The 26,082-nt window shown below is 37.7% G+C and overlaps 1 protein-coding gene across 2 annotated transcripts in view; it reads right to left on the reverse strand.

The window, feature by feature from the left end:
- The window catches only part of itpkb (inositol-trisphosphate 3-kinase B), a 31,547-nt gene that overhangs the window by 4,427 nt on the left and 1,038 nt on the right, over positions 1-26,082 (reverse strand). The window contains exons 1-6 of one of the 2 annotated variants that reach the window (XM_043219777.1): positions 25,898-26,034; positions 23,584-24,829; positions 7,362-7,461; positions 6,970-7,183; positions 4,256-4,460; positions 1,250-1,351 (exon numbers count right to left, since the gene is read on the reverse strand). In XM_043219777.1, coding sequence (XP_043075712.1) covers positions 1,250-1,351; positions 4,256-4,460; positions 6,970-7,183; positions 7,362-7,461; positions 23,584-24,642 — 1,680 coding nt within the window. In that variant the 5' untranslated portion in view covers positions 24,643-24,829; positions 25,898-26,034. Of the gene's footprint in view, positions 1-1,249; positions 1,352-4,255; positions 4,461-6,969; positions 7,184-7,361; positions 7,462-23,583; positions 24,830-25,897; positions 26,035-26,082 lie in introns of those variants that run through there. The other variant, XM_043219776.1, reaches the window with a different exon arrangement.

Below are 26,082 nucleotides of genomic sequence, written 5' to 3' on the forward strand. Positions count from 1 at the left end.
ACTACTGCTACAATGAATGACATTTAAGTGAAGTCTTTTGTAGTTCTTTTTAAAATTATCTATTAAAATAGTTGTTTTGATGCTTGAAATTCTGTTATAAAATATGTTTATGATCAAATAATGCATATAGCAGATATAAAGATATGTTTTATCCTTTCTTTGTTCAACTTATAAAAAATAAGCATCACATTTTGTAATAAATTTCGGCATGTTAACATTAGTTAATTGCTAAAAATACCTTTCCAACATTTATTAATCAAAATCTTAATTTCTATATGTTGCAATGCATTTTTAATATTCAGATTTTTTTTAAAACTAACACTATTTAATGTAACATTTGAACACTATTCATTAATTAAAATCTAAACATAGATTGATAAATTCTATAAAGTAAAAAAAAAAATCATATACTTGCAATAAATGAAAAAACATGAATAAAGGCTGAATCACTGATTAACTCGAGTGTATATTTAGAAACTAAACAGAGATTTAATACAACATTTCGGTGTTGTAAGTCTTCATTTGCAATCGTTAGTGTCCTATCAGATCATACAGTCACACACTCCGTCTAATACTCTGCAATATTACATTATTTCAAAATTTAAATCAGCGGTCGTTGATCGTATATTTACTGTGAAAGTAAAAGCAGGTTCCTCTGTAAAAATCTACCGCACATTTGTCAAACTAATCACGGAGGATCAGGATGCGCATCAAGTTCCAGGACACACTGTGGACAAACATGGGGTTAAATAAATGCTCCATGAGAAGTTTTTCGGAACTGTTTGTCTATAAGGCTGAACTTTAAAGGAAACACCCTGTTACAACATGGGAATCCTGCCATGAATATCATTTCTTTGTGCAAGGTGCAAACATCTTATTAATATTTAAACCTGTTAAGATTACATTTACAGTACTTTAATGTCACAAGAATACACATGACAGTCATGTGTCAACCGCAGCATTATGCAAAGCGCTTTGTATTTGCATGTGTGTATTTCTCTGTAATATAATCAAGTTTGTGTGCAACTGGAAGAGTGGTTTTCCCTGGCAGCAGGTGAGCTTTCAAACAATACAACCCTAAAGGGGCATCACCACACAAAGGAAACCCTTAAGTTTCACAAACCGCCCTGGGGGGGGGGTTTAATGAGAGAGTAGCTCCACCTGTCACTCGCTTCCCCTTCGTGTGCCACAGGAGACTTTATAATCCGCAGAAGGCCCGAAAAGCACATAAACACCAGCACGAGCTTACCAGGATGTTTTTGTTTCCTTTGACAAAGTCTTGGAAGGCCTCGGTCACTTGTTCTCGGGTCTTGGTCTTTTTAAAGTCCCTGTTTACCGTTCCGTCCTCTTTCTGTAAAAAGGAGAGGAAGAAGAATTGTTTGTGCCGGTCAAAGAAAGATCAGCACATGTTTGATACGTTTGTGCCAAAACAAACTTTTTTTTTTGTTGCAAAAACCTGAGCCTCATGAGGTTTTCGTAAGTCATGTTTACAGTCTGCGCATAAAAAGAAACGTGTTCTGACCATATAAGGAAACTATGAGCCCTGAATAAAAAAATAAGTTAATTGCAACTTCTTATAATTGTTAGTTTATAACTGATGTGATAATTGTGATCACGCTGCTTTTTTGGATTACATGATTACATATTTACACAATAGCAATAATTTATACATATTTTAATTCTCCCTATTTCCTCTTTTGCATGTTCATGGTTCTCTGATGTTGGTTAAGGTCACATGACATGCATGTCATTTTTTAATTATTTGTTAGCGTTTCGTTAAACTCATAAAACCAGTGTGTTCTAGGTGGTTACTATGGTGTGTTTGGTGGTTGCTAAGGTACTCTATGTTGCGTTTAGGTGATATGTAGAGTTTTTTATGAACTGCTATGACATTCCTGGTGTTTTCTAGGGTGTTTGTGTGGTTTGAAAGCCTAGTTGGATTATTTTATATTAGTACCATGTAAGTATTTGTTGAAATAACATGTGCAATAGTAGCAGTGATACGTGCTTTAGTAAACATCTCTGAGGCAACGTGATATTGATAGACTGTGGGCGAATTAAAGCGCTTCGTAGTTAAGACAATAGTCACAACAGGCGTAGACATAATAAATCAAACAATAGGCAGCTCAGCCACAGACATAACAGAAGTCTGCTTATTATTCAGAAAAGACTTTATTTAGAGCAGCCCAGGGCATCCCCCATCTGCAAAAGTAAAAAGAGAGAGAGAAAGACAGGGGAACCTGGCCTTTGTGCTAATGGAAAGTGTAAAAGAAGAAGCAATCTTTCCCTATTCATACAAGACATCTGCAGAGCTCTGGTTAACAAAGATCTATTTTGGAAAATCATGACAGAGACCAAACATAAGCTTTCTAATCTCCTCTTCCGCGTGTTAATGGAATCGCGGCTGCCTGGTTTGGCTTAATTAGCCAAAGGTTTTCAAGCTTCGAGTCTTTTTGACATTTTCCATGAGGGTGTATTTAAGGCTGCGTGCGGTAGGCCGGAATTACAGAACTGAAATCACGTTGTGAGAGCCGCGGCCTGTCACCGACTGATGTTGAGCTCAAAGGACGTGCCACAAACAGGCTGTGTGTATGACAGGAACATTCAGGCACGATCGACCCCTTGAAAAAGGCCGATCCTGCCTCTTCACCTCGGTCTGAATTCCGGGATCTAATTAAAAGACTGTCGTGATTCCCCGGATAGAAAGATAAACGATCCCTTTCATCAACTCACGCTTCAAGTTAAGCTCAATCAACAGCATTAGTAGTGGCATAACGTTCACTCTTACAAAAAATAAAACATTTCTGCTCGCTTTTAAAAATAAATGCAAAAATTGAGGTGAAGTGAGACACTTATAATGCGCAAAAGCTGAATTGTGAAGCTTGCAATTTGATAAAAAAGGATTTCATTTTTACAATGTAGATTAATTGTTGTGTGAAAGCTTGTCTATTTTATAGTTATTTATTAATCTTGGTTAATCTTAATTGCAACATTTACTAATGTATTATTAAAATCAACAGTTGTGCTTGTTAGCAGTTAATGCAGTCTGAATGAACATGAACTAACAGTGAACAACTGTATTATCATTAACTAACATTAAGACAAATAAATACTGTAATAAATGTATTGTTTATTGGCCGTTCATGTTAGTTAACACCTCAGCTAATAGAACCTTATTGTAAAGTGTTACCTTAATATTAAATAGCGATCATTTTTATTCAATTCAATGCAACTGAATCAGATATAACTAATTGTCCAAATAATGTATAATCCCACAAAGCTATTATTATCAGAGCACAGAGCATGGCCTCACGAGAGGGTAGCGTCCGCTGTACTACAGCATGTTACAGCACAGTAGCGCTGTTGCAATCTGGAACAAGTATACTACATAGAAATTTCCTGTGGGCACGTTATATGAGCGGACTTTGAGCATGAGCGATAGGCTACTATACGAGCAGAAGCACATTCATTGATCATAAAAACTGAGTGGAGTGTCAAACCGCACAATGACAAGGAAAATGCAAGTTTCAGCCGACAATTTTTGGTGGCCGAAATGTCGGTGCATCCCTAACTTTTGGCCACTGCTACAAATATAACTGTAATACTTATGACCGGTTTTGTTGTTAAGGGTCACACTTGTGAAAGCATGTCTATTATTTGAGCTGTACATTTTTTCTTTATAATTTTAGTTGATTTAGGGTGTTTTATCGTCTTGCTGTTGTTTTACTGCTGACGTTTTATGGTCAAATACAACGCTACGTAGAAAATCGAAGTAAATAATATTCGTTCTTGTGTCATGTTTTTGTTATTATTTGAGCTGCATAGGTTTTTAAATCATAATTTCTGAGTCATTCTGGTTTTTATGGTATTTCAATATAATGGCCATTAAGTTAAAGTTAATATAACATTACATAGAAAGGTTAATATGCATTTTTATCACTTAAATCTTGTTAAAATTCATATTTTTATGTCCCGTGGCTGTACGTAAAACAGTGGTATTTTTAACATCCTGATTCGCTTCCATTACAATTGCCTCACTGTTATCCAGATTTTTTTTAAGTAATTGAGGTCAAAAGTAATCAATATTATTGTTTTAAATCCAAAAACTGCTTAAATCCCGGAATGTTCCTTAAAAAGCAAATTATTAAGGGAATATGTAAAACCTAAGATCTTTCAGTTTTCTTTCTTTTTTGCAATTTCTCCTCATTAGTCTACACAGATCTCAAGAGAAGTTGTGAAAAGTTTCATGAACAACCTTGATTCCCTCGATCCGGAAGCCTAGCGTGGCGGTGGAGCTGATGGTTTCCCTCCACTGCATGTAGCGCGGCTTAGTGACTGCTTTCTGTTCGTGCTCCTGTGCCGTGGGTGCATCGGGGTCCACCTCGATCATCTTTTGGTACATGTCCGCTCTCAAGCTAGGCTTCTTCCTGGCTTTCGTCAGCTCCTCTTCCAGATACGTCCTGCAGGAGAAAAATGACCCGATGGCTCGGTTTCTCTCACTGAACTTGTCGCAACATCAATCATGTTCTGTTGAAATGTGTAGTGCGCTATATAATGCAGTTGGCCTAATTAGCTAAATGCGTGAAAACTAAATATTTATTCTCATTTTGTTCTACGGCTCGATATGTCTCGGTAAACACCGAAAAGAGTCCTGAATTTGCTTGAATCTGAAAGTATCACATTGTTTTATTTGGACAGGCCAGCAGAAGTTCTGTTAATATCCTGACCATCTGGTTATCACTATATTTGTCCATGTCTGCGGCTGTGATTCGGTCAGGCTTGTAACAGCAAACAGAGATGAGAAAGTCGAGCTGTGAGAGTGGGGATGGGAGGGGGGGAGTGATGGGCGATGTGTATCGAGGTCTCCTTGCACCAGTTGCAAACAAGCACAGCTATCTTTCAGCCGATTAGAGGACGCAGAGCTGCTCCTCTGTCGGATCTCCGGGGAAGGAGGTCCTGCTTTATGTTCTGCGGTGCTTGGAATGTATAACATCTGTACAAATAATGGGTGAATGGAACTATTCATTTTAAAGTAACATACTAGATTTTCAGCAGTGGACGTGTCGCAAGATAAGAAAAGATGAATATTCTTGGGGGGTTCTGGTGTTCGTTTATCTTTCATCTTCTATGTTTTATTAGTGTTTTAGAGGTGAATCGTTTCTTTTTTTTACACAAAGGACAAGACACTGTTTTCAGTTTGAAGTCCAATGAGGGTTTATATCACATGTCCCTAATACTCGTGTACTTATGTAGTAAGTATATGTGTATGTAGTATGTAACCACAGTTTGATTACATATGTATCTACAGCTCTAATGTTTGTATTACTACACACACATGTAACAACCCACTTAATGGTATACATAAGTACAAACGTGTAACAGGACATTGGTAATAACACGTTTTGTTAATGAAAAGAAACGCTTTTTGGTAAAGAATGTGTTACACATTTTATTAAGTAGACAATTCCTATGGCTTTACCATGTAATTACTCTGATGTTACACAGCTGTGGCCAATAAGTTAGGCTTTACATATAAATTGTAGTTAGTACACTAGTATTACAGTGGTGCACCAACTCCTCCCACTGTGCATCCCTAAACCTGCTCATCTTTACCCCCTAGATCACCCCCTGTTCCAGTTATCTTGTTCTTACAAAATATAGTTATATAATTCATGCTACACAAGTACTCAGTGAAGTGAAAAAGTGTTGTTACCAATGTCCTGTTAGACTTTTGTACTTGCATATTAGAGCCAAATTTCACGTCATATGTCAGACGCAGGCCGGGCTTTGGGCCTGTTTTGGGCTCCTCCTTATTTGAAACATCCATTAATTAGTGATAAAAAAAAATGCTGGTGGATACACCACGAGACAACGCTCCGCAATTCAGAGCAGCTCGGCGGTGTTCAGTGTCTCGCAGCAGATGAAGAGTTCTGCGCTCAGATGCATGCCCATTTTATTTCATTGTGTGGTCATTTACAACTTTCTATAGATATATTTATCTTGTCTTTTTACTCAGTTTCGGTTCATTTTTGTGAAGCGCTCCTGTTCAAAACGAGAAGGCATAAAGCGTTTGTTTTCTTTATTATACAAAACCACTTTTTGTTTATATTGTCAGTGCACACAAATAAAAGAAGACCCTTTACAGTTCCGAATGATGTATTGCTCTTACCTTTATTGGAAAAATTGACGGTGAAGACTATAAAATGCTATAAAGTGATTGCGCTGGTGGCCCAAAGTCCTGCAGAGCACGCTTTATTCTTACAGCACAGGTTTAATGTTTAAACATTGTTATATGCTTGAACTGTTTTAGTATATCTAGAGATTTTCTTTTAGGCAAGTCATAATGATTTAAAAAAAATTATTATTATTTTGCCATTGCACTCAAAACTGAACTATTTTTAATAGCTGAAACAGTAGTATAAGATGGGGGTAGATGGGGGAAAAAGACAGGGTCGGGCCGGTAATTATAAGCTGTATGATAAATACAGTTCTATTACACGTACCATTCTGAGGGTTGTTATATGTGTGTAGTAACAAAAATATTACAGCTCTAGAGACTATGTACCAATTTGTGAATACACTGTGGTTGCATACTACGTGCACATCTAGTTACTATACAGGTATTAGAGACACAATATAAAGTGGGATTTTTTTTTATTGGTTTACTTCTAATAAAGTGTATCTACGCTAGAAAAAGTGAAGTTGAAGATAAAACTCTGGAGTTACAAGGATAGAGAGCATTAATAAGTGGTTATTAATGTGTTGCTTGGAAGGTGTTTTAGGTTGTTACTAGGTGTTTTATGACTGTTTTTTTAGGTCTTACCAGTGGTGTTCTCAGTTCTCTTACTAGAGTTGTTTTCTGCAAAATATTACTATATGGTTTCTAGGCTGTTCTGGGTCATTTCTAGGTTGTTTTAGGTGAATCATAACTAGGGTTTTTAAAGTAAAATAAGACATCGTACAACTGACCTGACGCCCATCTTGCAGTCCATGACACAGGGTAGGTCAAAATCTGCCAGCAAGTCCTCCATCTGATTGTACCTCTCTCCATCCTTCTCTACATCTCCATGGTAAGCAGGAACATAGGGCTTTAGCACATCTCTCATGAGCCTGTCGAGACATTGCTGTTCACACTCACAGTGTTTCTTTAGGATGCGACCATTGGCCCCTGCCTTAAAATTGCCTGCAGAGACAAACAGCATAGCACTTCATTCTTAGCATTACCACAATGGGTGATAAAATGTAAGCATTACCATAAATTAACTTTCTACTATTGCAATTTACACTATACTTTTTGAGTGTATTAACTGTCTTTAATTCATGAAAAGTTATATAACGTACACCTCCTTTTTGAGGCCTACCTGCATGGCCAGCCAACTGGATCCAGGGGTACTTTTTCTTGAAGGACATCACAAACGGTGACCAATGCACCATGTTCTTGATCTTCTTCCATGATTTATGCTGTTCAATGACAAAAAGTAAGCTAGATGAATCCCCAATTAAATTAAATGATATGTAAGTGTTATAAACGGTGACAGCAGTGTAGTTTAAACAGCATTTCAGTTTTTTACGACCTTGTATCATATTACAAGACAAAGCACACGTATATATGCACAAGCCTACATTAAATTATCATTAAAAATATTACAAAACTTTTCAACTTGCATCACAGGAATACATTACATTTTAAGGAACATAAACATTTAATTTCTTGTCTATGCTATTTTGGAAAAAAAAAACATGCCTGGAGGGAGATGAGTAATTACTTATATAATGAGATTTGGCAGGTGGGGTTCATTTTCCTACAACAAAACCCAGACCAGCACACAATATGCACAGAATAAACAAACAGGTCTTTTGCATGCATTTACATACGTTTGCTGGCGCTCCTACAAGCAGTCAGTGCTGATATCATCGTTTACACAGCACAGTAAAGCACTTTATGTGAAGGATTTATGTACAAGCATGCATTCAGATTCACCACAGCACATAACAACCTGCAAATGAATAGGAAATCTGGCCAGTTTTTAAGCTTGTTTTCCTGCCAAGGTGAACCATTTCACCTGGAACCGTCTCAAAATGTTCTTGCTCTATTTGGACATCCTGACAGCCTGCAGAAAACAGCCTGTTTTCCAGTTTGAGAGGAGCTGCTCTGTTGAACCATTACTCTGTTATTCCACTTCAATAAATGTCCTTGAGCGAGATCTCTTTAGCTCTCCATGTTGGCATGGTAGACACATTCTTTACTGTGCTCTCAGTGATAGATAGGGGGTTTCCTCGGGTGACCAGGAAGCCTGCACCCCACCCCCCCCCAAGTGCTTTTTGAGCCAGCTCTCCCAGGAAGAGCGGTTCATCCCCGTGCACACTGTGACCACAAATCAGCCCCCTTCCAAATCTAGAGAACCCGTCCGGCCCACAAACACAAGTCACAAAGTGTATTCAAAATCTGGCGAGAGACCCTCTGTCATGCATTTTGAATAAACGATAATAAATTGTCAACAGATTCATCCATGAAAGTATTGAAAGTTATAAAAAATGTAAGTTAGAATGAAATATCAGCTACTTGAGGGTGCTGTTTTTTCTCCCTGAGCTGCCACGACATCATTAATAGAATAGTTGTAGAAATAGAAAAGAAAAGTTGTTATTATGGTTTTAAACCCGTCTGACCTTTTTCTTTCGCAGAACACAGAATACGAACGTTTGAAGAATAGCACAGCATTTCTTTTTCATTTAAAAGTGACTAAGGACTGGTGACAAAAACTACTTTAAAGTTATAAAGCAGTAGTCCATATGACTTGTGCATTGTATATGAAGTCTTCTGAAGCCACGTGATCACACTGTGTCTAACGTGTAAGTCGTTATTCACTGAAAATCCTTCTCTCTAGCGATAACTGCTGTGAGCAGATCATTCAGACCGGTTTTGTGAAGTGGATCAAACGATTCATTGAAAAGATTTGACTAAATGAATGTTGAATGATTTGTTCAGAGACTGGATGTCACTTTTTCTCTCATGCAAAGAACTAGATTGGATGTCAAGATTTTCAATGAATACATTTCAGTCTGTTCCACATGCAAAGCTATCCTATGGCTTCTGGAGTCAGTGTTTGTCACATGGACCACATTTATGGTCGTTTTGCACCCTAGGACCTTCAAAAAACACACTTTTTTACAGGTCTGGAATGACGTATAGGTGAATCAGTGATGGCAGGATTTTAGTTTGTGGATGAACTGTGGACATTACTCCCTGCAGCATCTCTGCCGAAAGGGTCTAATTTAATTTAGTTCAGAAAGAGGCCCATAAAAGGTATGAACCATCATCTGAGAGCAGCATGAGTTTTATCTGTCACATGAAGGTTGTCCTGTTCTGCTCCAGCGGAGGAAAACAGTTTCTCTTAATGCAGTTGAAAAGTGTCTGGGATCAGTGGCGTGTCTGTCAGGGCTGCTCTGTTTCCTGTGCCCCCCCCTCATGTCCCCCATCCTCCCTTTGCTCGGGTCAACCCTTAGAGGCACATTATGGAAACTTAGTGATCCAGAGGTCAACACCATCACTAGAGAAAGTGAAGGGCTGTTAATAAGACTGCAGCAATGAGAGTGTGAAGGTTGCCTATTTTAAATGCGTGTTTGAATATAGTCCTTTGAGTAATAAATAAATAAAGAAACTTTCAATAATTATTATTAAACATTTGTTAGTAAATAGATTTAGAAAGTAGATTTAGAGAAATATTTTATCTGTTTATGACAAATTGCTTAAATGTGTTTGCTGACTAGAGCTGTTTTTTTAACTTGTATTTTTCCATTATTATGAGTAGTAGCATTACTATTTTAAGTAAAATATATTCAGCATAAATATTTAAATATTTTAACTAAAATGGTAATTAAAAAGTTACCAGGAAACAATTCTGTCTTTTTGAATTCAGATTGTTCTTTCAATTTCTGTTCTTTCTTTCTTCCTTTTTTTAATTAATTTCATTTTCTGGCATTTCATAACTAAAAAATGTAATCTAAATAATTTTTTTTGTCCATTGTAGTAGTAGTAACATACAAATATTATTATTATTATTATTATTATACAAAAAAACTGTTGCATCCAACATAAACAGGTGTTTTGAATTTGAGATACATTTAAAATGATAATAATAATAATAAAAATATAGATAACACAAGTGATACAGTTACAAAACATGCACACTTATTTCAGCAGGTTATCTAAGATTACTTAATGTGATGGAGAGGTCTTATCGGTTGAATTAAACAAATACCTTCTGGTTATTATTCAAGCATTTGATGTGAGACAGATGCTGTGAGTGTGCTGTGGTTTGGGACACAGCAGAAAACACCTAAAAAAATGAGGATTGATAGACAGACATTAAGATCAGAAGACCACATCCCGCCTCCAGATGGCTACACAAATTAAAGTTCAGTGGAAAGACAAAGTAGCTCTGAGAGAAGTCTCTATAGTGAGGGAAATGTTCAGGATGTGGGAAAACAAAACAAGTGGAAAACTCGCAGGAAGAGATGCGAGTTATAGACTTTTTCAGAGAGTCGCGGTCAGGTCAAAATGACTGCCACCTCTAGAGCAATACAGTTGTTTACTTTCACAGCTTATTTGCTCTCATAAAAAACACAGAGATTTCTAGTTGGATCTCATTCAGCTGGATCTCATGGTTTTAGCCGATAAGCCTTTTAATTAATTATTTTTTCATTTTCTGCTCCGATTCTAAAGGAAAAGCATGGTAATAAAGTGTTAAACTGTCTAAAGAATACTGCGCCCTTATCGGCAGCTGAAAGCATAATCGAATTAGGCAAAAAATATTTAATAACTGAACGCGCAAAGGGCGGGAAAACAATGTTACAGTCCGACTACGGAGAAATCGAAGCAAACCAGAATCTATTACCTGTAAATCTTTGACCATCAGCATGATTGACGTGGCGAACAAAACCAAAACGGGGGCGATGAAATTCCAGATGTGCGTGATGAAAGATGACATGGTAAAAATCGGTAAGATCATGCGCTAGTGTGCTGCGTGCAATCACAACGTAAGCTGGAATTTGAGTGAAGGAAAGTGCAGGGCGATGCGAATTTCTCATTTGTTTCCATACAAAGCATTCAAAAGCACAATTGGCTCATGCAAATACGCTGGCAGGCCAAGCTCAATGTGCAGAGACCACAGTAAAACTCTATGGCATGCCTGCGAGGGCCACGAGCAATGCAAATGTTCAGTGTTCTTCAAACTCACCTGGATTTCTGAGAGTTTGAAATAGCAAAACGAACACTTATATAACGCCTGCCAGTGATGTGGGTCCAGAGATTCTATCAGAAACCCTCAAAGTCACATCTGCGCTGCAAAAAATAGCACCTAAGATAATTAAGGTGCCACCTTTTTTTATTAAGTAGCTAAATGTTTTGAGTAAAATGAACCGCCGCTTCTCTTTGTCGCTGTGACTAAACATGTTTCATGTGTAGGTGTCTGTAACGGGTCTGCGGTCTGTTAGTCAAGAGGGTCAGTCATCTAAATGTTTAAATAACTAAAGGACAGTGTCACCAGTGTTTTCAGACTGAGATGAGGTCAGCACCTTGTTTTGACATCACCGAGGTGATTTGTGAGAGGCCGACTTCCTTTTCTCGAAACATGATGATGAATTAAACATTTCTGTGACTGTTGCAGACCGAAGACGAAGTACGTGTTTCATTACAGGTATTCGAGTTTTTACGGGAAATGGCAGCAGTTTATTTATAATTTTAAAAGAACAGTTCCGCCAAACCGTGGTTATCCTCTAAAACTATATAGACAACAAAAAACATCGCACACAACAAAATTAAAATAAAATCTGGTTCAACGTGTTGCTTAAAAATATTCTGTCATTTTTCTATTAAAAAAATAGTTTAAAAGCTAAATACTCTTTGTGTGGATAACGTATAACAGTATATTATTTTTGGTGAACTGTTTCTCTCAAAAGCAAGTTTCCAGTTTAGAAGCAGTTCATAATCATTTCTGCCAGTCATTTTACTGCTAGGCGACAAATTTATTCTAAATCATAAAAAGTGCTAAGTCTGATGCAAATTCTGATATCGCTGCTGTAAACAAGGCTCTCTAGCAGGATAGCTTGCATTCGGATGTCAGGGTCCCATATTTGCATTAAGAAATGCATTTGCATGAATTGGTTTGTGGTTGGAGAAATACTTAAAAGATTAGTTCACCCCAAAAATGAAAATTCTGTCATTTATTGTGTTCACTTGGTCACCCTTTTCCATGCAATTATAGTACAAGAAGACTGGAACTTTTAAGCATCAAAAGTATGCAGAAGCACGACGAGCACATTGAAAGTATCACGGACATGTTGATTTTTTTTCCTTTTTGAGTGGTGCTAGCGGCGAATAAATCTCTGAATCATCTGAACTGAATCAGTCTGATTTCAGAATGAATATTTCAAACCGGATTTATTCACAAAGATTTAGAATATATTGCACTACTTTTGCGATGCTTTCACAGACTTTTTGAAGCATAGAAACTCCCCATTCTTTACATTTGCATAGAAAACATTTACATTTACATGTAAGTGCAACCAACTACATTCTACAAATCTCTTTTTGTATTCTAGAGTAGAAAGAAAGTCATACACATTGGGGATAACATGAGGGTGAGTAAACATAATAATTTTCCGGTGAACTGTATACTGCATACTTGTATTACAATGCATTACTCATTACATGTTTTTCGAATGGTTTCAAATGTTTGCAATCTAAAGCAATTTTCTCAGTTCTACAAGAAAATTGCAACTCTGTTTTGCAAATGCAACTCTTATTTTTTTTTTATATTGCGCTAAGAATGCATTACGATTCATTTCCTGGATTGGTTCTGATCATTTAGTCATGCAAATTAAAACCCTGAATATTTAAAACGCAAGTTCTTTTAAGTTTGTCTTTAATGGCATTTGATGGCACACACAACAGGGTCAAAAAGAGAACTAAAGGTGAGCGACCTCCCCTTTTATAATAAGTGCAACATCATCTCAAAACCACAAAAGTTTCCGACAGCAATGCACCCTGGGAAACACCAGACACCTATGAGATCGAGTAGACGTTTGCATGCAGCGCCAGAAGACTAAGACGATCAAGTGGTGCTTATTTTGCTGAAGACCACAGAGTGTTACTCTGTAAACATCAGCCCGCAATAACAATCAAAGCAAAGCCTCTGCAGAAAGGAGACGTAATCCCGAGTGGTTCAAGCTAAAAGGTCTAATAACAAGAGGATGACAGTCTTGGCTTTGAGCTGCCATCCCTCTGGAATGCCAGAAAAATAAACTGCTCCGTAAAGGACGTAAATGCAACCGCGGCTCACCGTTACTCATTTAGCCTCCCTTCCCTTCTCAGACTCCTCTCTCTTTGCTATTGTGTAAAGTGACTATCAATAGCTCAGGGTTTTGTTAAATTGGGGAGCGGAAGCAACAGCACCGTATCGCGAGGGGAGCACTCTGCAGCGTTGGGTCGTGCCATTGTTCTGATAAGGGCAGTGTGAGCTATATCGAGCTCAAGGAAAGGGATGCCGCTCTTTACAGCGTCTCCTTGACCTCACGGGTGTTGTTAAAGTTTCCACTGAGCACTGAGGGAGGAAGTGGCTTTTAACCCCTTGAGAGGAACCACTCTGCGAGACAGGAAAGTGCAAAAGGCTCTGAGACAGTATTTTCCACATCTGCGAGCAATACTCGGCAACATGGCCAAAGACTTGGTGTTATTTTCTGAAGGCTACACAGTCACCATTAGCCTCTCATGAACCGGAATGCACCCGCAGCCAGCCTAACCACAAGCAGTGAATAAGTGAAAGTATTGCTGAATTACTGAAGATGCAAAGCTGTGACCTTTGCTCTGTATGTAAAATAAGCCGAGATTAAAATATGTAAGTGTTAAATAATAATGATGTTCATCTCATATTATGGCATACATGTATGTATATAATGTGTTTTTCTGAGAAACATGTTCTTTTTGTAATACACAATTTTATATATATATATATATATATATATATATATATATATATATATATATATATATATATATATATATATATACATGCATTTATATACAATAAATATATTATGTTTATATATTTTAATATAATATAAAATATAAGAATATTAATACATAAATCCAAGTATTTTCAAAACATACTGTTTGTGTGTGTATTTATATATACTTAATAAATATACACAGTATACATACAATGTAAACAAAAACTTATTTTGGATGCGATTAATCATAATTATTCATTTGACAGCACTAATACATATATATATATATATATATATATATATATATATATATATATATATATATATATATATATATATATATATATGTATATATGTGTATATATATGTATATATACGTATATACACACACACACACACAAACACAGATGTGACAATGTTTATTATTTGCATTTGTTTTTCAAGTGTACAGTTATACTGCTTATTAGTCCATTTTTCATTTTTTCAAAAAAAACAATAACAGAGAGGTGTAGATCAGGATACAAAGTGTAAAATGACTTGAGTCTGACAAAGACATGAGGTCAGGGCTGGTTGCTTTGCTTTAGGCGAGAAAAACGATCTTCACATGTGTATTTGTACATATTGTTCATTCTTTTTAAGTAAACGGGCTTTAAATGATGTGATATGCTAAAGCATAGTAGGCTTCTTTCTTACAGGAAAAGGTAAGACATTTCAGATCAGCATCTGTATCTTGAAAATCCTGAGGTACAAGTTTCCATTGACAAGTCAGGTGCATGTCTTAATGGTATTAGAGCGTGTCTGTTGTGACAAAAATGTACAGGAAATAGAGTGAAGAAATTGGGATCATCTAGACTCTTTAATACGTATTAAGTAGAAAGATACAGCTCAACACCTGTAGAGAAATCAAGAGAGTATTTTTTAACATGAATTCCCCATTTTGACAGTTGAGAACTAGACCGTCACGTTTCTTGACACTCCTTCCCATTCAAAGCATGTCATAGCTGTTCCTGCTTGTCCTAAAACCGGTCTTTTCTCATCAGTGACGGGGGAGCTCTTTCGCAGAAGCAAGACCTCCCATTAAACTGCTGTTTTTCTGCACCCTGATGTACACAAACGAGTAAAGCTACTATAAGATGCTAAGCAGCAAGCTGATTCACTCGCTCCTTATAGGATTCTTGTTGAAATAAAATACACCCTCTTCAAATATTTCCTTGTTTGAAGATAACGCATAATGAGTTGTAAAGGGCTGGATCTGTTCTGTGTAAGGGATAATGTACACAACATAATAGCTCTGCTTCAGAACACAGTAAGCCGTCTACTGCTGCTTACGCATACAGCATCATAATTATCATAGAAGCTCACCATACTGACTGGAAACATTCTACAAATGACATAAGAATATTTTACAGAGCTACTTTTATGATTTTTCAAAAGCACAAAAAAAGTAATTACACTATACTTTTTTTATTTTATTCCTTTATTTATTTAGTGCTTCAAACAATACAGATTGTGTCAAAGCTTTTTTACAGAAAGTAGTCACTAATGCAACCAAAATAAAATGCTGTATTAAAATAGAAATTCTAGTATTGCCAAACTATTAATTGTATCCAAAAAACATTTTTATATAACAATACATTACATGTTTATGTATAATCAACAACTTGTTTATACATACATACGTATATATATATATATAAATATATATATATATATATATATATATATATATATATATATATATATATATATATATATATATATGTGTATATATATATATGTATATGTGTATATATATGTGTGTGTGTGTTCTGCATTTATAACATTATATAATTCAGCATATGCCATTTAATTGTTTAATTGTTAATGTTTTTTTCATTTCATCTTTTTTTACATTTATTTTAGGCATCTCACAATATTTTGAATCAGACCAAATACCTACTGTTCATTATTTTGTGAATTATACATGAAATATTGACTTGAGTCAAAGCCATTTTTACAAAAAAGAGTAAGAGAACATCAAATCAATTCCTTGAATCAGCGGTTGAGCGGAGCAAAATTCCACTACTGACCGATCTGAATCACGTATTCCAGAAAGCCATGTAATAAGGATAGGCATGCAGCTTTTAGTGGCAGGCCATGGGTTACGCCTGTGCATCAAAGTCACCACTTCAAGAGTGTATAGCGACATGCAGGGGGGCATCAAAGAAGTAGCTCACTGCTCATTTCCAGAAGCAAACCATTACACTCATCTGTTTCTCAGAAAGACGGTCACAATTGCATTCCTTATCACAGCCAGTTGCGCCAAGCTCTGCGGCTCTTCTGCTTTTCGTTCAATTAGTTGTGGTAAATGGAAAAAGCATGACCAATTAAACTACAACTAAAAAAAAACTAGATCTCTCTCCGCCTTTATTCAATGTAAACAACCACGTACGAGTCGTAGTAGTGTGGTTTCCCCTTATCGAAGTGTTCTACGATGCTTACAAGTGAAGTCTGTTGTTAAAAAAGTGGCCGGCGCAACAAAAAAAAAAAGGGCCGGTGCACTTCCTGTCTGTTGCATATGAAACGGCTCCCTCCAGCAGCACTGCTGCAGCAAAGAACCCCAGCTGTTTGAACCAGGCATGCCTTGACGTCAGCTGGTCGCCAGGCAACCGTCAACCACAGGGGTGTTACATTTTCCATTGCTCGTAGCCTTCAGATCCTCCAGTGTATCATGCTACAGCACTTGTATGCTCACAGTTGGGGTGATAGAATCAACCTCACAGAAAAACTGTTTGTGCTGGGTTGGCTCACACGCCGCTGCAGGAGTGTAAGAGTTCAGAGCAAAGCTACGCTAAGACTGAATAAATACACAGGGCTTGTTTTGTCAGTCTATATCTGGTTGCTGAACATTTAGACTTTATTTGAACAGCACATACTTTTAGTACATTTAGGCTTAGACTTTTGGATTGAAATGAAACTTTCTGTGTACAATTAAGAGCTTTAATGTCAACTTCTGGCTCAAGCAATGGTGCAAGTTTGGAGCTGGACTACCTGTAAGTTAAACTAGTGGAAGCAGGGTGAAAGTATTTGCGAATAAACCATTTTTTTTCAGGTCCGTTTGGTGCCACTAGCAGATTTTAAAGTAAATTACAAATATAAAATGTAACAAAACTGTAAAAAAACTTAGTTTAGTTCACATTCCTATAGTGAATTATTTATTTAGGTTTATTTGTTTAAGTTGTTTGTTCTGCACAGATTTGGAGAAATTTAGCATTACATCACTTGTTCATTATTGTATCGTTTGCAGTGAATGGGTGCCATCAGAATGAGAGCTGATAAAAACATCCATCAGGTCCATCGATTAATTTCTTTCAAAGTGAAATGATGCAAGTTAGCAAAAACAAATCCATCATGAAGACATTTTAACGTTAAACTTTTTTAACTAATACTTTTGCCACAAATAAGGACCTATCCCATTTCTTCCCCTTAGCCCTTACCCTTTTCCTTACCCCTCCGTTGGCCCATGGGTGTCTCGATTCTCTTTTAGTTGAAGGGGTAGGGTAAGAGGAAGGGCCAGATAGCCGTTTTCAGGACCACACTTTAAACTAAGGGGTATAATTTTTCTCAGCATGACCAAGCTAACATCAAACCTTTGAAGTTACTGAATGCATGATAGCGCCACAACATATCTTCATGTCTGATCAGGGTGATTACCACATTAACTAAACCCTTTTCTCAATATTGCCAATCCGAAAGAGAGAGAGAGTTGAGAAAGCTGCATGCATGCACGTCTGTGCATCTCTCTTTGCAATAAGCGAGTAACTGCGAAAACAGCGATTTTATCCTCTCCTTGCAGAAAAATCTAATGAAGCGAATCAGTATTTTAACTGTTTTTCAGTATTGAAATAAAAGTTGTGGGGCATCATCGACAAGTTTCTTTGTACCTGGATGTGAGAGCTGCATGCTCTCCGATGTGCATTTGTGTGTTTGTATGCAGCGCATTAATAAAAAAAGCGATATTAATATTGAATAACTTATGACCTCATAGGGGAATAGGGGGAAGGGGTATGAAGTAGAATTGGGATTTGGCCTAAGTGTTCATTTTCCATAACAACACTTCCTCTAGTGAAAAGTCCTTCCCTTGATGTTCACCAGTATAGAAATGTTTTGAATTGTTATTACAGTTTTTTCACTTGTTTTGTCACAACCGTTTGAATTTTTATATATATGTGTATCTATATATATATATATATATATATATATATATATATATATATATATATATATATATATATATATATTTTGATTCACAAGACATTGATGGATGGACTGGAGTTACATGCATTATTTGTGGATTACTGTGCCGTTTAGAGCTGTTTAGACTCTCATTCTGATGGCACCCATTTACTGCCATTGCACAGTAGTACTGGCTCCTACTCACTTTTTTTTATCCAGTCAATTTTTGATCTCTGAAGGGGAGAAGTTTGTGCTGTCCGTGATATAGCTTTAAGCGATAAACAGCCTATGAGTGTGTTCATTCAGCACAACTTTTTTTTGACACGACCGTGTGTGCCACACACACTATCTCTAGAAAGCTGTCCGCCCACATATTGTAGCCTGCAGCCTACAGCGATCCACAGGCCTAGACGTGTTTCATCATACCTTATTCAAATTATCACATAAACTTTAAAACCTGTTGGGCTTATATTACAGTTAAAACAACTATTAAAATGCCAGAGATTATTAAACTGGCAATCATTTTAATGTAACGTAATGTCATTTCAATATTGACCTAATACAATCAACATCAAGGTCTATATAAGCAGAACAAATACAGCATTATTTTGTAAGCTTTAGATACCAGAGACGTGTAGTGAAAATAAATAAAATAATCTCTAAAAATAATACTAGTAAAGTAGTGCTGGGCGGTATGAACCCAAATTTATATCACTGTATTTTTCCAAATGATACCAGTTTCACGGTATACAACTCTATTTTTTTTCATGCAGTTTCCATTAACTGAGCATGAAAATACTGTATTTATTTAGAATTCCATATTTTACTCTCATGATGAGTGAACATTATGGAAAATGTTTACACTAAATAGTGACTAAACACGACACATTAATACATGTTAACCAGGAGCCACTCTCATTTATAATCGCGACAAAATCATCTGTTTAAATCAACATGCATCTAAACTAAAGAGTGGCTATGCAGTGGTTTTGGCTATAACCATACTTTTTTGTCTCATGCAAAGTAACTAAAAAACAACAAACAAGTGCAGAATATTTACATAAGAACTATGCTCATGAGTCTACCATTTCAAACAGTCATTAAGCGACGGGCTCTTAAAAATGCTGTTTTGTACTAAGTTTCCGAATCTACAGCAGTAGGGCTGCTTCTCTGGTGCTCGCTGCGCAGAAAAGACGCTGAGAGAGACGACACTGGGAGAGTCAGAGCTCATGCTCGCGTGGCGGTACTGGAGGCATCTTCCAACTGAACCATAGCTAGGGTTTATACAAAAAAGTCTCTAGGATCGTCCGTATGTATATCCTAAGAAAAAGCAGCTAAAAGGATCTGAAAGTTGCTAAATCTAGTGCTGAAGTGGCACGAGGCGCGGGAGCTGATGGATTTTTGTGGCTGAGTTCACGTTTTATGGCTTAAATTTTAGAACGTTCATGCTTGGTAACACAAACAGCTGGTCCTAACCACAGTGCAACAGTGTTTCAAATTGTTACAAACTCTGTTTAAATTACATACATATAGTTGTATTTAAAAAATTCACATCATAAGAAAAACAAACACTGGTATTTGAACCAGCATAGCACCCAGCACTACAATAAAGCTATAGATTTCAGTCTGTTTTATTTTAAGACCCAGAAGTGGTACAGTTGCCCAGATTATTATTAATAATTAATAATTTAATAAATTAATAATTTAATTTTCCCTTTTAGAAGTTGATTTATTCCACTTTATTTTGCTTTCCTAATTATATATGATTATATGGTTAGTTGCATTTTTTTTTCAATAATTACTTTTTTAATTCAGGTTCTATTTTATATATTATATTGTGTGTGTGTGCAGGGGGTGGGGGTGTTAGATTGTTGTATTTTTCCTTATTTTTCCCGACACACCAGGTGACGCTTTTAACACAACTTGTTTGAATCATGCAATAAAATGCAGCTAGGAACTGTGGTATGTAAACAAAAAGTGGCAAAGACTTGCAATATAAATGCTCATAGCTTTGCTAACAGCAGGTTTGGTTAGGCTACACTTGCTGTTGGGTTTGCTAAAGCAAGTAACCGCAAGCCTCTGTGCAGAGACATACAAACACACACACACACAAGGGTTCTTCCCTCATCTGATTGACACAGGAAAAGGAGACACCAGATCAGGGGAGTTACTGAGCATGCAGAAAATTGAACCACACATCTGAGTTACACCGGGACAGTGTTATCTCGCGTATCTGATCTTCCTTATTAATAGAACCATTAATAAGCATAAACAACAGCAGTGCATTACAAGCGTGAGTCAAAGCAGCAGGGACAGCGTTTTTAAAGATACACAACAGTAATTATTTTAAATTGGGGGACAAAGCAGAGCCAGTGGTGCATTTTTACACACTTCACAACCAGTCCAGGTGCATTCCCCAGACACATCCTTGTGACACACCTTTAACCTGGTCGTGAGAAGGAAGAATGTGGAAGGTTTCATGTTGAGAAACTCGTCTGTGGTACAGTTTCACTTTCTGTGCTATTCAAAACATTTGGAGATCCAAAAAATCTCGGTGAAGTGAAATGTATAACAGCTGTCAAAAAACAGTGCTGGAGGAATCCCCTCTGCTAAGCACATGGGATGTAATTAGCAGCACTAAACCACAACACACCGCCATTAGTGCTTAAAAGGCAAGCCCACTGGAAACTTTTCTGGGTCACTTGTTTGACCAAAAGCACTGATAAGAGCTTTGTGGTTTTTATCACCATTTAATTTTCCGAAGAGCTGGTACAGCCCACAAAACAGAAACCACGCTGCAAGTGTTTATGGAGTAAAATGAGCACAGATATGTTTATTGCTCATGAATTTCAGCCCAGACCGTGTTACTGTGAGTGGCGAGAGGCAAAGCAGATACATGAAACGTGTGATAAACTCTTCTGAAAGAAAGAATGAGATCATCGAAAGCATCTTTTTTTTTAGTGATAACCCTTTGAAAAACTTCCTTGTGATAGTCTTGTGATCTCTCAGAGCCTGACTGAGCCAGAACTGAAATGACTACGGAATATTTCAAGACTAAGAACACAATGTGAGCCGAATACAACACTCATTAAAATAGAGGTTCTTTGTCGGCATCAAAACCTTTGTCATCAGTGGAACCTTTTAAATGCAGAAAAGGTTCTTTAAAGTTGAAAAAGGTTTTTCTTTAGATTTTTTTCTTTAGAGTGAAGACTAGTTTCAGAAAAGAAAGCCAAGCCTGCAGAGTCAATTATATTGTAAATTTATATCTGTTACAATTTATAAACAGTTGTAAAGTATATAAATATATATGCATAGAGACAGAGAGAGATTTAACAGTACTAGAATATGACCTTGGACAGACTTGAACCCAGAAGCCTCTGTGACAGTACAGTCGACTAATCTTTTTATAAGGAAACCCACATGTTTTATTATCCTTATTGTTCTGGTTTCAAGTTCAACTGTTGCCGATCAGGCAAATTTCACATACGAAGGTCAGAGCAAAGCAGGATAGAATAGAGTGCAAGAAAATTAACATTGCAGACTTAAAAATGCTAATTTCTCTTGTGGGCAGAACTTCGGCATACAGCAAATATATCTCGGGCAACGCAGTTCTGGAGTGCAAATAAAATGTCAAATCAAAGAAAAAACTACTAAAAATAATAAAATATATTTTTACAAATGCTTTTCATGCATCTTTTTAAATAAAAGATCATTAACTAAAATTGTATCAAAACCCAAGCACTTGAAGCTCTGATATTTTGTCTGCCCTCCAAAACCAAAGCCATTCCATTGTAAATGCACATGTCCGGGAACAGCAAAGATTTCATCACAGAAGTTCAAGGCTATCAAATAATCTCACCCGTGTGATCACTGTGAATAGTTAAACAACCTTTTATGAGTGCTATCATTCCTCCAGATGGTACAATAGGATGTTTGCTCTCCTCCACTGTGTTTATAAGGAACAGACGTCACATTAAGGGACCTGCGGCGTAGAGCTTGTGTGGCAAGCAGAGGCACATTATTCCACAACTTAGTGTGAGGCTGGAGGACTGTGTGACATCCATGTCTAAACAATGAGCTCCTCTGTAACAGCAGGCTAGCCACAGGGTCTCTTGATGCGTCTGCAAGTGCGACATGCCTAAATAGGCTGACCCACACATTCTCATGAGGACAGACATGTTGTAGAGACAAGCGCAGTCCTCTAGAAAGTGCGTCACATGTGTCACTTATGCAGGATGTTATGAGGTTTAAGATGAATTCTTTATAGCTGCTAATGCTATTGACCATCAGGTCTCTGTGTTTCATTCTAATGAATGTTTATCTTTGAAAAGCTAGCAATATACAAGTAAAGAGTTCATCCATTTCATGACAAATCATGAATAAACTTTAGAGCATGGGCCCATGGAACAGTTTCTGTCACTTTTTGTTCCAAACTCTGCTTTTGTACTTTGTTTAAAGGGCGGCCAAATAAAGTCAGAGAAAAAAAGTCCATCTGACAGCAAGACACAGAAGTACCTTTGTATGTGAGAATGTCAACAGTTACTCAGGGTGAATACAGACGAGCCCTGAGCAGGAAAGCGCAAGGACAGTCTGAATGCAATGGAGGAAGTCGAGAATACACAACTTGCGGCACTGACCGGTACGTGCACAAGTTATCATGTAAAATCTATGCCTCTGAAAGCAACTCTGCCAAGCACAGAAACTGTAGATATCTAAAAAGCACTTGTGATTGATAGCAGCAGCATAGCATTTTGTAACCATTTCTGTACTGTACCTCAACAGTAAAGCATAACACTTTCAACACCAAGGTCATGGGTTCGATTCCCAGAAAATGGATGGATTGGCTGTAGACACTTTAGAATTCATAAATATAAGCTACATTTGCTCCCGTAAACTAGAAACCCATCAAACCACTTAGTCTTACAGAATCCCTATAATTCACTGATTCCAAAGAAGGACAGGCTATCAGAGCTTTGGCACAGAAGGAAGTGCATTGAGCCAGACATGTGTGAACATGTGGAACCTGGTTCTAGTCCTTCTCCTATCTAGCTTCTTGTACACACCCAGAAACATTTTTACAAAAGTATACCTTAAAGAGGACAATACCTTGTCACTGTGAAAGTACCCTTAAAAGGACAACTTTTTCCTTACGTACCCCTTAAGGTGAGCATAGTATCACTTTTAGGGTACTTACTACTCCTAAGGTGTTAAGTTGCATTTTTTTGGGTAAAAAAATATAAGGGTCCCTTAAGGGTACTGCCCCAGTGACATACGGACTCTGTATTATATTGTAAATTATCCACTATTCTCTCTGCGAAAGCCAAAAAATAAAAGAGAACAACGTATAACAGGTGGTCTTACCGCTTTCTGTTGTGTCTGCAGGAAGGCTGGGGACCGTTCTGTGTCACTGGAAATGTCGTCCTCTGATTCCTCCCAGGAAGAGGAGAATCCAGTTGACGAGGCAGAAGAAGAAGAGAGCTTTCTCAGAGCTCTGTAAGGTTGAGGACTAACCTGGAGCTCCTTGCCTTCCCCACTGACATCCATGCCGTGGTCTGTAATAATGACAGCTGGAATTGAGCCCACCTCTGGACTGACCCCGTCGGGCTCTGCCTGGGTTTCTTTTGGCTCAGCTCTCTCCTTTGTCAAACATGTCTCAGTCCAAGATGCTGAACACTTGTTGGACTCTGGTGAAGTCCTGGAGTGATTGTCGGCAGAGCTGTCAGCTTCGCTCTTAGTTCCTGCTGATGTGCTCTCAAGTGGGCCGCCCTCTTCTGTATTTGGGTCAGCCCCGTTCTTCTGTTCACCGCTGACCTGCAGCCCCTCCTCCATGCCAGAGAAGCGCTTTCCATTTTGCAGTTCTTTGGGGATCCCCACTGAGTGATCCTTGTCCTGCGTCACAAGTGTTTCCCCTGCGTTTAAGGAGAGATTGGCCAGTTGGACAGGCACCGTTTTCCTGGATATTCGTGGACTTCGTTGAGTCACTCGGCTGTGAGCCTGAGCCGATATTTGGGCCTCAAACAGGTCCACCTTCTTATTCACCTCCACGTTCTGCAGTTCTTTGTGCCGCTCGAGTTGCTGAGCAGCACGCCGTTCTTCGTTCTCCTGTTCTTCCTCCAGGCCGGACCCGCTCAGTCTTCGCACACGACTTCCCACATGCACGCCTAGTGATTCTGGCCGTCGACATGGTGAAGGTGCCCTTTGGCAGCTGGAGCCAGTACCTGTTGGGAAGACAAAGGATTTTCCTGGTGACCCAGGGCTCAGGCTGCCGGGGCTATAGGGACCACCGCTGCTCCCCAGCACTGGGCTGAATGTAGAACGACTGGGCACTGGGAGCACAGGCCTTCCTGTCCGAGGGCTACTCTTATTGGTCAGGTTATTGGGGTTCATCATTATCAGGCTGTTCAGAGCATAAGCTGCCATAGTGGCAGGCTGACTCTGTCCGTTTTTGCTCCCATTTAGGTCTACTCATCCAAAGTCCACTGGCCTTTGGAGCCAACCATTGTTAGGAGGAACCAAGGAAAGCTGGCATGTGGAATAAAATACAATCCCAGACTCCTTTTCTCATTCACATATTATATCCACTACTGGTTCATGCTTTAGTAGAGTGCTGAAATAAAGCACAAAGAGATGGTTTAAATAGTCAATAATATCATGTTTCAGTAGTTAGCGTACTGTTGTGCAAAACACTGAATGTGATGGCTGTGATAACAAGCAAGTAAATTCAATAAAAGCGTGGCCATTTCAGAAATGCAAAAATGCTGATTACTGTGGTCACTGTCATCATATTCATTTGCATTAAACACTTCTGCTGAAATACAGACAATAAATATGTCTCAAATACCTTCTGTTAATCACCAAAGATTTTTATAATTGTGTTGGTTTTGATTGCTATCAGGATGTTTCCGCTGGCCCCTGCAGTAAGGCACTGCAAATTGTTTTAGCAAGTTTTGCTTGTCCTTCTGACTAATACTCGCCCATTTATTTATCTGAATGATCTTTACTAAATCATAGTGCTTATTCAGTCAGGGGAGTCTACATATTATAAACTCACAGTTTTCAATGTGTCCGACAAAATACCTTTATCCATTTGCAGAAAGACATAGACAGAGCGTATCAAATAAAACCTTTCAACATAACCTTTTATGTCTTTGCCTGGAAAAAGAAAGACTGAGGGTGTAATACAATACAACTTCACGCAAAAAAAAATAAAAATTCCAAATACCATAACCCTTATATCACATTTAATTTAATTGTCTGTCTGTAAACAAAAAGATAACAGTGCACGTTAACTCTCTAATACCAAAAAAGTACCTGTGTCTTTTCACTATGCTAACAGTGATGGACTGAACCCTGCTGATGTTATACTCATCTTAAGGAAAAACAGTCAGTGAGGTGTCCATTAGCTGCTTCCATTTATAGCAAAAGCTACGACATGGGCAAAATAGTAGTTTAACTGGTGCATTGAAATTTGATTAACTCAAAGACTGAGGCAAATGATTTCATAATGAACCAGAACAATTTCCTGTAAGTTTTCCAAGTAGGGCTAATTATTTTTGCAGTTGAGGCAAATGAACCAAGGATAAACACACCCAAAGAAAGCAGCAAAACATATGTGTATAGAAACTGTTTACTTGCAAATATATAATTTACCTAAACACTCTGTCAAGATGCTCACCTTTCAGCAACCATATGCGAATTAAAACATCCATCTCTTCAGGATGAATTCGGTCGTTCGATTAAATAGCGATGCCTTTCGTAAAGTCAAGATAAACATCACATGCTTTGACTAAGAAGTCAGGTGGGGCGGACACACTGTGCCCTGCATTTTAACTTGAGGGGGAGAGGTCAAGTCTGGAATGC

This window comes from Puntigrus tetrazona, chromosome 20 (assembly GCF_018831695.1).
Source record: "Puntigrus tetrazona isolate hp1 chromosome 20, ASM1883169v1, whole genome shotgun sequence".
In the NCBI taxonomy this organism is placed as follows: Eukaryota; Metazoa; Chordata; class Actinopteri; order Cypriniformes; family Cyprinidae; genus Puntigrus; species Puntigrus tetrazona.